Raw genomic sequence first — 13,190 nt, forward strand, 5'->3', positions numbered from 1 at the left:
CCTTCACACGCACATTCGACGCAGGCGCTAACAAGGATAACCGTAGTTGCCGATTGTGTAACAGCGCTCGTACCGCGCATCGCAAGCAGTGACGAGGGTTATTCTAAAACCCTGGAAAGCGTTTTTAGTTGCTCTCAGATGAATGCTTATCGCTCTCGACGAATCACAAGGTGGCGCGCTACGCAGAGGCCCACCCTTCCGCCAGAATTGATCTCGCCGATGGAGGCGCAAAAGAACGTCACCATCCTCAGTCCAGAATTCAAGCGCAACAAGGAAGGACAGCATACATGAAGGGGAACTACGAGACGCGCGCTACTTGCAACATTTTTCTCCACTTCAGAAACAGCTGCTTAAATAGCCTGGGGTGAAAACAACAGAAACACAACAAGTAGCGCATGTCCCGTCGTTCTCCTTTCTGTGTGCTGTCTGTCCTTGCTGCACTTTGATTCCGGAAGCTATGCACCAACTTGCCCAGCTAAGTGTTTTAGTGAACGTCACCATCGGTTGAGCTTCCCACGAGCGGACGCTTGCTGGCGCTTTTCGATGCTCTGGAAGTGCTCCACCTAGCAAGTTTGCACCAACCAGCCACGAAAGGGCGCAAGGTTTTTTCTTTTTTTTTCGAAAAAGCAAGCGACAGAACACCAACCAAGCTGTCTCTGGACTAAGTTTGTTTGAATTAGAGAATAACTAGCGCCAAACCATGCAAACCACAAGACAAAAACGAAGACGACACACGTCCTTCTTGAAGAGTGCGGTGAGGGGCTAGTTGGTACGATATTATCGAAACAATTAATAACTGCGCAAAAAGGACGGGACAAGAGAGAAGAAACACAGAAACACACGAGACAAGCGCAGTCTAACAACTGGTTTATTGCACCAACGCCTCCTTCCTTCGACAAAGCGCATGCGCACCAACAGCAAAGACAAAAGCCATAATCATCACGCAAACCTATAAACTCCAACTCCTTGCGGTACAGGTGTATGGGAGCCTCGCTAACACATTTGTCAGGCCCTTGGAAATCGCGAGATTAGGGCCTGGCAAATGTGTTAGCGAGGCTTCCATACACTTGTACCGCAAGGAGTTGGAGTTTCTTGGTTTGGCGTGATGATTATGGCTTTTGTCTTTGCTGTTGGTGCGCATGCGCTTTGTCGAAGGAAGAAGGCGTTGGTGCAATAAACCAGTTGTTAGTCTGCGCTTGTCTCGTGTGTTTCTGTGTTTCTTTTCTCTTGTCCCGTCCTTTTTGCGCAGTTATTCATTGTTTCGATAACGTCCTTCTTGTCTTGTGGTTTGCATGGTTCGGCGCTAGTTATTCTCTATCTCTAATTCAAGTATGCACCAAACAGCCCAAAAAGAGGTGTTAATGAAGAAACTAAGTTTGTCTGGCGCGGTGTCCTGAGATTCCTTTTTGATTGTCATTTCTCTTTTCATGCCAGTCCCACCTGCTTAACCAGTCCCGAATATTCGTCTGCAGTTCTGCTTTTCTTCTTGCCAGTGACTTCCTTCTATCTTAGCACTCACCGAATAGACTCCAGCACTGCGTGCAATGCGAGCGCAACATGAAGCCACCTCGGAGGCGGCGGTACACCCACCTCAAGCTCGACGAAGTCCCCGAGTCGCTCGACGGTGTCCACGTGCACCCGGGTCTGGCCCACCAGGAACAGGTGGCGCCTCTTGCGCACCACGCCACGGACGCCCACACTGCGTGACAGAAGACGCTGCGCCGCCGCAGAGGCCGCATTTGCACCACTCTTCTAGGACAGCTCACGCGCAACGAGACACAAGCTTAGGAAAAGAAAGAAAAATATATGGCCGGTTTGCGTACTCAGGCCAAATGCGAATTAGGTGCGTTATATATAGTGGCGTTTTCACTTCGGTTCCAGTGCTCAGATCCAGTGTTCACTGATGGTGGCAGCTGTTCGGGTAGCGATAATGGATTAATCTCCCTATGTGCGGAATTGTTCACTCTCTACATTCATACAGATCCCTGGGAGTCTTCCCAGCACTCCTGGCACAGTGGTCAAGCGATGCGCCACTGCCCTGTGATGGCAGGTGCTGCCTTCGGGGCTGCTCGGGTTGGGTTGCGACCCAGGCTGCTCTTCACGAGCAGCCACTCACGATTAATTGCGCCGCCACAAAACTGGCTGCAGACGAACACAAAAACAGGCACCGGCTAAATGCCGGAGATGGCTACTATAAATGTTATCGCTCTAAAGTAAATGGAAAGCATCATGGCAAAGGGGATGCCATGTGGCAAGACAGAGGGAGCTCAGGGGTCACGCCGGCGTTTGAAATCTGAAACATGCCTCGGGCGTAGCTCATTAAACCTTAGACCATCTCGGCACGAATTGCGCCAGAGCGTGCACGTTCAATAAACAATACCAAGAACCAAGCTGGCATGAAGCTGGTAACTAAGAACCAAGCTGGCATGAAGCTGGTAACTATATAGTGCTGACGTATAAAGCGGTGGCGGCTGCCAAGAAGACAGCGAAAAGGCTTCCAAAAAAATTATTTATTTTTTTTTTTTGGGGGGGGGGGGGCTGACTCGCACCCACAAAAAAATAAGAACTGAACAACTCGGCGATGGCGATGGCTACAAGCATGCTCGGCGGTCCTCGAAGAGAATTCCCGCGCTCTCGACAGTGCTCACTTTAAACCTGAAAGAAAACTTTCGAGATACGACGTGCAAAGTAGCTGCAACCGCTTCGAACAAAATATAATCGGTTCCGACTGGCTGCCATCATTCGAGATAAATCTGTACGCATCTTGCGTCAAAGGCAAAGCGATAATGCGAACCTACAGGTGGCATTGAGCATGAACAAATAAACAAAAACCTTTGCGGCATTACAACCCTCTTAAAGAAGCATCGCCCCGATACTTGAGAATGAAAAGAAATGTGGGCAAAAATACACGCTCAGAATGCAAAAAAAAAGCAATCACTGAGAGATAGAGTTCTCTATCGCGCTTAAAAGGCTTTATGCGAACAACATGTGCCACTTCCAGGCGTGCACGGCGCCGCTGTGTTGTTGCAACTCCGTCGGGGGCGGTCTGGGGCCGCTTCGTAGTCTCGATGACCACGAATGACCTTGCACGGAACGAAGTAGCGGCGCGGAAGTTTTTATTTATTTATTTGTTCAAAATACTCTAAAGGCCGTCTGGGAGAGGGTATGACATAGGGGTGGGGGGGGGGGGCACACAGAACACAATAATCACAATTTCTGAGAAAATATTCAGCAAACAGTAAAAAACACCACAAAATACGCAAATGCAAATATTACAAGCGGAGTGCATCTTGAAACCGCGCAAAAAAAGACAAGGGACGAGGAAGAAACCAACAGGACAGAATGCGGTTTCTTCCTCGTCCCTTGTCTTTTTTTGCGCGGTTTCAAGATGCACTCTACTAATAGTCACCAACTAGCCCGTCTCTCTCTATTATACATATTAGAAGTGGGATGAAAGTTCGCACAAAAACAATATAGCACAAGATGAGAATAAATTGTAAAAATTGAAACGCCTCGAATTTAGAATACTAAAAGAGACGCAAAAAGAGAAAAATTGCAAAACAGTATCGAAAGAGACAGCAAAAGGTATTAGAGTATTCCTGAAGAAGAATGAGCAAGCCGGAAAAGCACTAAGCGGTCACATTCAGATATGAGTACGCTGCATTTGATGAAATTGATCCGCGTTAACTCCAGTGACAATATGTGATGGTAGGTCATTCCAGTCAACTATGGTTTCGTTATGAATGATTGTGCGTAATGAACCGAGTGACATGCAGATCATTTGAATTTGTAAGGGTGACCTCGGCGAGAGAAAACGACAGGGGTTGACTGAAAGAAGTCATCGTGCAAATGATCGTGATGATAGAGTTTATGAAAGAGTGATAAACGAGCGTGTTTCCGTCGTAGTGATGGGGGATCTAATACAGCATGACTTTTTAAAGATGTAACACTAAAGTAGGGGGAACAATCGGAAAAATGAAACGCGCGGCACGACTTTGCAGGGATTCAATGCTATGTAATATTATTATTTATTTATTGATACTGTTAACCCGCACTTGAGGGTCATTACAGGGAAGGAACATAACACAATGCAATCAAGATGGCACTTCATAACATCAAGTGAGGTGCCCGCGACACAAATTGTCAAGAGAACATTCAAATTTCTGCACGTCTAGCTGTTAAATCAGCAACATTACCAGGCAAAGCTTCATGTAATTTGAAAAGTAATTTATTATGTGCGACTCTGTCGAAAGCTCTCGCAAAGTCTATGCAGATGAGGTTGACTTGCTCTTGGGCATCTATGGCTGATGTAAAATCGTGAATAGTTTCTATGAGCTGCGTTACGGTAGGTAGGCCTTTTCGAAAACCAGGCTGATGCTGATAAAACTCGTTATCTTCTAGAAAATTAAAAACATGCTTACTTATGATATGTTTTAAGAGCTTACAGCAGACGCTGGTCAGAGAAACTGCGCGATAGTTATTTGTGAGTAGTCGGTAACCGCTATTAAAAAACAGGTGTTAGAACTGCGCTACTCCAATCTTGTGGCAACGAGTGAGTTTTCAGAGAGTTCGCAAATATTAGAGTTAAGAAAAATGACACCCATTCTGCATATCTTTTGAGGAGTTGGGTTGTCATTCCGTCAGGCCCGCGAGCCTTCTTTGAATCTAAATGTAGCTGTTGGTTAAACACGCCAGCCTGAGTGACGAGCGCATCTTCCATTGTACACGAGGAAGAAGGCTGATAGTCGTCATTGCAATTGATGCTAAGCTTTGAAAAAAAAAATGGACTGAAAAAAATGATTAAACTGATCCGCTACTTCTGTTTTTTCTGACACAATTTCATTGTTAATTTCAATATATTTTATTTGTTCTTTCTTGATACTAAAATATAGCCAAAAATTTCGAGGTGATGTTTTAATAAAGCTGCTTAATGTGTGGTTAAAAAACCGTTCATTCGACTCATTGAGTGCCGTTTTCAATACCCTCCGTAATTTTGACACCTCAGCAGATTTACCTTCCCTATTGCGCAATCGCTTTATTTTGCACTTCATGTGAATGGTAGGCTGATTTATCCAGAAACTAGGGGGCTTTATCTTTTTTAGCCGAGTGGGAAAGAATTTGTCAACACAATGTCTTATAATATTCTTGAAATGCTGCCACAGTTCGTCAATCAAATCACAATCACAGGCAGACTCGAATTGGCTAAATGACAATTCTAAAAATTCCAGAACGGAAGTGACGTCTGCCTGTCCATAGTCCTTGGTTGGCATAGGTGTAAAGCGTTGCGCATGAGTACTTGCACTGAGCGGTATGTCCACAATAATCATTTTGTGGCCTGATAGCCCATATCCTGATAGCCCATCTTCCACATTCACTGTACAGTTACCCACTCTGCATGAAAGAAACACGTGTCCAAGAATGACCGAGATTCAGGTGCTATCCTCGTGTCGTGTTTCACGATTCGTTTAAGATTGTGCGAGAACATTGTTTGCAGTAGTTTTTCGCAACTATAAATTCCCACATGCCCAGCTAGTAAAGTCTCCCATTTGGTAAATTGAAATCCCCGGCCATTATCAGTCTGGTGATACGGCTGAAATGAATGCCTACGAACCTATTTAGTTCATCAAAAAATTCGGGTGCAGTGGTAAAATGTAGTCTTGGCTCGGGTCCCAGATGGCGCATGCATATTCAATTTTAGGTCTGATTAATGCGGTGTACGCGAGTTCTTTTTAAATGCGTAGGCGCTTGCTTTAGTCTGTGTTTCATGATTTCAAAAGTATGGTCAGCAGATGCAAGAGTAACGTTGATGTGATGATGTCATGTTAGATCCGCTTGCATATTGATTCCTAGGTATTTGCATGTGCTAATAAGCTCGAAAACCTTGTTATATATAAAGTAGGAGGTTTGAATACAGGAAGAACAGTGTGTAAATTACATTAACTTAGCTTTATAACGATTTAGGGTCACTTGCCAGTCTGAACGCCACCTATTTATGCGTTGAGGTATAATTCCAATGCATGATGGTCAGTGTCAGTAGATATACAGAGATACAGACTAGAAAAAGCAAATTACAAAGCACGCTCCCTTGTGGAACGCTGTATGTGACAGGAATATTCCTTGCGAAAGCCGTGTTGGTATTTGCAGATTATGTTGTGCTCTTCTAAGTATGTCATGATTTGCAAATGCATGGCATGTTCCAGAAGTTTGAAAACAGCACTAGTCAACGCGCTGGCGTACTAGGCGTAGCATTGAATTTATTTAAAAATTATCTAAGTGAACGCTGCCCGTGTGTTGACATGAATGGCGTATCATCCAGTAAAATGCGAATTCTATACGGTGTGCCCCAAGGATTCATCTTAGGTCCGCTTTCATTCTTAGTATACATAAATGATATTACTTCAATACAGTAGAACCCCGCTGTTACGTTCCTCACTGCTGCGGTTTTCCCGGCTGTTACGTCGTTTTCGTCCGGTCCCGGCATAGCTCCCATAGCATCCAATGTATTGGGTACCCCGCTGTTACGCTGTAGCTGTGAAAACGTTCCCGCATGATACGTCGCAACCTGGAACCCCGAACCCGGCCGGGCAACGCGCGCCAACCGCCATTTTGACGAGTCTTGGCCAGGCTTGGCTACGGAATTGGCTACAAGACCATGGCTTCCGAGATCACACCCTTGCACGCGCGTGGGTAATCTCAGAGGCCATAAAAAGCCACACGCGAGTTGGAGAGATTGCCACTAGATGGCCACTGCTTCGTCAGCCCAAGCGAGTAAAATCCGTGGGCCCGCAGCAATCCAGTCTTTCTTGTTTGTGCGGTTCAACCCATCCGAGTCGTCCGTGTCCTCCCGTCAACACCTACGCTGCCTACGCCTCGTCGGGCCTCGCTATCACCGCGAGCGATTCATCGTCCTTTGATGGCGTCGCGCAAGCGCAAGGCGCTTTCCCTCGAGGAGAAGCTGGATGTTCTCAACGCAGTCGACAGGCAGCCAGCGCGGAAAAGAGTCGACATCGCCAAGGATCTTGGTCTGCCACTCTCGACGCTTAACAGCATCGTCTCGAAGCGTGCCGAGATACAAGGGAATGCCGCGCTCTTCGGCCCAAAAGCTAAGCAGGCTCGTGGCGCCAAGTATGGAAACCTCGACGAGTCGCTTCTTACTTGGCTTAAACAAGCTCGCGCTGCCGGTGTTAACTTCTACCGCAGCATTTTGCGCGAGAAGGCGATGGAAATAGCCGACCGAATGGGCAGCAGTGACTTTGCGGCGTCAAATGGCTGGATCGACCGTTTCCGGAAGAGGCACGGCATCGCGTATAAGACGGTACACGGGGAAGCAGCAAGTGTAAACTTGGAAGCAGCGACGATTGGAAGGCCACGCTATCTGCCATAATTGAGGGGTATGAGTCTGGTGACATTTACAATGCCGACTAAACGGGTCTTTTCTTTCGGGTGCAGCCATCCAAGTCGTTAACCCTGAATGGCGAAGCATGCCACGGAGGAAAATGCAGCAAAGAACGATTGACGGTGCTCCTTTGCTGCAACATGGATGGCTCGGACAAGCTGAAGCCATGGGTAATCGGAAAATACCGAAACCCACGGTGCTTTAAGAACATTCGCCTGCTGCCATGTCACTATAGAAGCAACAGTCGTGCATGGATTACGGGTTCTTTGTTCGAAGAATTTCTTCGTTACTTCGACAACAAGATGGGCTCCCAATGCAGGAGTGTTGTCCTTTTTCTGGACAATTGTGCTGCCCACCCGAGAGACCCGTCGTTTCTTCGGAACGTTAAGCTTGTTTTTTTTTTCCTGCAAACACTACAAGCCACTTGCAGCCGTTGGATGCCGGCGTCATAAAGAACTTAAAGCACTCGTATAGGAAGTCCATCGTAAAGCGCTGTCTGGCGCGTATTGATCGCGGAGAGCAGCCTACGATCGTTTCAATACTGGACGCTATGCACTACGTCGCTTCAGCGTGGACTGCAGTGAGCGCGTCAACTGCACAGCACTGCTTCGGGCGGTGCGGCTTTCGCATGGACGGCGGAGAGGAAACTGCCACGGAAGCTGAAGAGATGGAAGCAGCCTCTCATGATCAAGAGCTGAGTGAAGCTTTGAATGCGCTGGGTGCCACGGGAGTCACGTATGACGACTACGTCGCCGTGGATGCTGCTGTCGTGACGCCCGAGTGTCAGAGTATCGCCGAGATCGTTGCAAACTCGGTCGCGAGTGAAGCCTCAGACTGTGATGACTACGAGGAGCACGAGCCGCATGATTCCGGGGAGTTGGCGGACCCGAGCTTTGGAGAAGCCGTCGCGGCTCTGGACCTCCTCCGCAGGTACGTCGCACCTCAAAGCGACGCTGAGAGCAATGCGGCTTTCCAGGCCATTGAGAAACGCGTGGTGTTTTCCAGCGAGCGGAAAAAACAGCAATCGACCATTCTCGATTTTTTTAAGACCTAAGCGCACTTGATGTCGAAATAAATTGTTTCAAGGCAAAGCTGCACTATTTTCATTAATTTTCGGACCTTTCCTCACTTGCGTTTTCCCGGCTGATTATGAATACCTAGGTAAATTATCACGGTGGCTTTCAAACAACAAATTGAGGTTAAACACAAGCAAAACAAAGTACATAGTTTTCAAGCCCATAAATAGGCGAGACTACACAACAATAAATATAACCTATAACGAAAATTTGATAGAGCAGGTAAAAGAACAAACATTTTTGGGCATATGGTTCAGTGAAGAGCTTTCATAGACATCGCACGTTAGTATATTAACAGTTGAACTGGCGCAAATAACTGGCAGCATCTACAAAATCCGGAACCTTATACCTACACCCTTAAAACAGATCCTATATTATTCCCTTTTTTACTCCAGATTGAGTTATGGAATATTAGTTTGGGGCACCACCACAATCTATAACTATAATAAGTTAATTGTTGCTCAAAAAAGATACTACGCTTGTGTGAGAATTACAAAGGCGATAGACGTAACCTGCGAGCCGGGCCTCTTTTCATTAAATACACTATGCTAAAAGCAAACCAGATCTATTACTTCAAACTACTGCAATGGATCTACCGAAATAAACTGCATGTCCCTCCGATAGAACATATGAGCACATACCCGATCAGCGATCTTAAAAGGAGAGCGCCAAAGGTATGAACCAATTACGGTAGGCAAACGATAACTTTTCAGACCACTAAACTGTTGAACCGCGCTGAAATAGACGTCAACTTCAACAAATCCTTTGCTATTTTTAAAAGCAAAAGTGGAAGCATCTTGGTTAACTCCGCAATTTCATACACGGCTCAATGACTTGCTTTAACGGTTCAATAACCATATTCTAGATTTTTTCGGGGTGTGCACATGAAAATTGTATTGACACTGTACATGTATTGCATTTTACATTGTTCCAAAACCACATTATTTTGAGATTCTGTTTTTTTTTCCCTTTCGTTGTGTATAAGTTCTGACGTTTTATTGCGGGTTTCGCATTTGATGCATAATTTTGCCTTTGCTTTTTGTGCCGACTTGCGAGTGTAACCAGAAGTCTTGTTTTGTACTGCATGATTTAATTGTTTCGGACGGATGTACAGGGCGGTACATTTTTTTTCTGCCCTTTGAAAACTTGTATTTTTTTATCGCAATCGTTGTACTGACCAAAGTGTATCTGCGAGTTTTGTTCATCGATGCAACCGCATGTACAAGGCGCCAAGGCCTCGTCAGGCTCTTAGCCTTTAGCCTTGGCCTCGTCTTAGGCACTGTCTGAGAAAAAAATAAAGGAAAAAAAAAGGCCGGTAGTTAAGCGGTGATGAGCGATCGCCAGATTTAAAAATTCGTATGACCTTGGCTGTACGCCTACATTAGGAATTAGGCCGAATGACAATGACTGTGAAAAAAGAGCGCACAAGGCTCCCGAAATGCTTTGCGATGTACTTTTGAACAACTTGTTGAGACCAACGTGGTTAGATGCAGATGACACCTTATGAATATTAAGTAGTGATATGATACCGCACTCGCTAACGATTATTTGCGGCATGATGATATCAGAAAGTGTACCTACGTTTGGGCATAAAGTGACCTCCTCTCGGGTGAATACAGACGAGAATGCATTGTTTAATATCTGTGCACACTTTGACCCAAGAATAGTGGCATCTGTGGGACCGGTAAGCGTTACATCAGGACGATTGCTTGGATTTATTACCTGCCAAAATTAGCAGGATTTTAAGTCATCATGGATGAAAGGTCGTGGTTGAGAAAGTGACAAGGACAGTATTTAAGTAAAGCTTGGTATTCTTTGTCGCACTGTTTGTACCTAAGCCACGATGATAACAGATTGTATTTCACGGCTTGCCTGTACAATCGCTTTTTTGTTGTTGTTTACACTCTGGAGCTGCTTAGACCACGGCGTAGAGCTGTTATTTCGAATTGTTATGGTGAGTACATACTTGTTAACGAGGTCAGTAAATACATTCTTGAACGCGACCAAGTTTTCTTCAACTCTACGGGTCAAGAAGTGACTAAAAAACTGGCCTGCAAAAAGAGATAATTCGGCGTTCATTCCATCAAAGTTCACTCTCCTATAGCATATAATTTTTGTTAATGATCTTCCTAGTGATATGCGGACAAACAATGCTTTCAGAAATGACATGACCGGACAGCCCATCTAAATGAATAATGGTGGCGCAAATGTCAGGGATATTAGTAAGGATTAGATCTAAAAAAAATTCATGGGGGCACTTTGTTGACCTAAAGTGTGGTGAGACGAAAGCGTTTAGCGTGGTGTTGCTGCTTGTGTCATTGATGTGAGGTGATGATGTTGATTAAAGACTAAAAAGAGCGTTTAGGCGGCATCCTCCCGGAGGCGCTGGCAAGATTCCCTGGAGAGCGCTCATCTCGAATGATGGTGTCTCCACTGGTCAATGACGTCACATGCTCATCAGCCACATGGCTTTATCATTTTCTTTGCGATGCTACCAGACTTATCCCGATTGATCGCGGCTGCGCACAACTGCTTCCACATTGGAGGACGCTTAAGCTTCGTCTTTAAGATTGGGACGCGACAGCGTGTTGCAGCGTTGCCAAGGGGTCAACGGAACGCCATCGCCCGTTCGACGTGACGCCTTGCCCGCTGGACAATTTTAAGAAAGAAAATGACGCCTGTCTCAGATATCTCAGTGGACACCCGAACTGCGCCGTAAGGGGAGGAAAATGAAATGAAAATTGGTTTTAAGGAAACGAAATGACCCCTCTCTCGCATATCTCGGTGGACACCCGAACCGCGTTTCATTGACAGCTATAGTATGACAGATTTCGCGGACGGATGGAAAACGATGAACCATTAAAGGCTTTCGTCTTAATACTGGAGCATGTGGCAGTGGTGCCGTGTCGGTTGCATGATAAGTTGAGATAATGAAAAATCTGAAAATGACTGAAGAAATACCTTACATTCTCTTTCACTCGCTGCGATAGACAGTGTTGCCCCAATTAATCTGTGGATATTTAAAGTCCCCAAATATTAATAACACACAATTTGAAAATCGGTTACACACATCTCCCAAATGCGACAGAACTCTCCAGCGAAGGCCCTGCCCATATCTGGGGGATATAAAAAAACACTAATAAGTACGTCAGTACTACAACCTGTTAACAACACGCATACGCCTTCAAGAAACGTAGAAAGTGTGGTGGGTATACAGGATAATTCCTTTTCTATGGCCAACAGAACACCATCGCCTCTGTGATTCGAACCGTCGCAGCGTCGCCTAGAAAAAAAAATGTCGTTGGGAACGTTGTCCGTAAGCCACGTTTCCGTGATTGCGGCGGCGAATGGACGTCCGCTTACATACACGGTCACCCGGCTTGTATTCCGTGTGGCATCGGCGTAGGTTGTAGCGTCAGCCGTCGGTGCGCTGTTGGTCGTTGATCCGTAATCGGGCCAGTCGTCGGGCTTCTTCCATGCGCTGAGGGTAGGAGACGACGTCGATGCTGCCCTCTTCAGTGAAGTTTGGGAGAATGGCGTCGAGCGCAGTGGTTGCCTATCTGCCATACACGCACCTAAACGGCGTCATCTCTTTTGCACTGCGGTGTTTTAGGCGAAGACAACGTAAGGCAGGATGACGTCGCAAGTTTTGTGTTCGGCGTCGACATATATATGGCAGTCATGTCTGCTTTGGTCCTGTTAAAGCGCTTCTAAAAGACCGTTGGTCTTATGCAGTCGTCCTCCGGAGGCTTGTTTGACTGTAGCGCAGAGTGGTTGGTTGGTTGGTTGGCCGGCACATACCCATTACGGGGGAGTGGCCAAGACACAGGCGGTGAATTGCTGAGAACAGGAGCTTTGAAAGGGGAATATGAGCAGTAATCGGATATAGGCTGACAGATTGGAAGAAGGAAAGACTAGGCGTACTGTTAACTTGGAGATCGAATACGGGACAATGGCTTACAGCGCTGATGCTTGGGTCAACGAGAGACGTTTTCAGGGCTCATGTCGGCTGGCAGCCCATCTCACCGAATGCCACTGGAACCAATGTCGGGTCTGGCTTCCTAGAAAGAAGAAAAGAACACCGATCCCTGGACCTGTGACGTACATCGACTGCGCAGCAGGACCCGAGAATATCGACTCCCTGTTGTCCAAGGGTCCCAAGTACAGCTTGGTGCCTGAAGTGAAGAACGATGAGCTACTGGCGGTTGTCAGAGGTGTCTCGGACCTGGCGCCAACCCAAAAAAAGGAGAGATGCCTCTCTGAAGGTGTTGACTGTCTTCAGAGGTCGGGGAACAAAGTTATCGCAAGGAAAATGCAAGACCTTCGCAAGGTGGTTACTTTTTTTGTGACTCGAAGCTGGCTCTTCTACAGTCTGACAAGGAAGGCTGTTTTGTTGTGCTGCCTATGAAACGGTTCAGCGAAAAAGCTGCGGCAACCATGGAAAAATATTGTGTAAGCGCTTCGAAAAAAACCGACCAAGGTGAGGTCCGCCGCTGAGCAGCTCTTCGGAGAACTCAATTTGGACCACCTGCAAAAATCTGTAAAGAAATCTTCGCAGAATTCGCTGCAAGTTTTTTCTCAGCGAAGACACATAAGCCATCCGTACCGTTGTAAGCCATCCGTACCATTCAGGGCCATCGTTACAGAAGAGGGCTCGTGGCAAAAGGCGGTTGGACAATATCTTCAACGACATCTGAACAGCCTTACGCCAAAAGACC

At 46.3% G+C, this 13,190-nt stretch overlaps 1 protein-coding gene across 5 annotated transcripts in view; it reads right to left on the reverse strand.

The window, feature by feature from the left end:
- Window positions 1-13,190, reverse strand: part of LOC144127831 (uncharacterized) — a 169,526-nt gene that overhangs the window by 41,862 nt on the left and 114,474 nt on the right. For all 5 annotated transcript variants that reach the window (XM_077660785.1, XM_077660786.1, XM_077660784.1 and 2 more), the window contains one exon: window positions 1,591-1,716. In XM_077660785.1, the coding sequence (XP_077516911.1) occupies window positions 1,591-1,716 (126 nt within the window). The remainder of the gene's footprint in view (window positions 1-1,590; window positions 1,717-13,190) is intronic.

Source organism: Amblyomma americanum, chromosome 4 (genome assembly GCF_052857255.1).
Source record: "Amblyomma americanum isolate KBUSLIRL-KWMA chromosome 4, ASM5285725v1, whole genome shotgun sequence".
Taxonomy (NCBI): domain Eukaryota; kingdom Metazoa; phylum Arthropoda; class Arachnida; order Ixodida; family Ixodidae; genus Amblyomma; species Amblyomma americanum.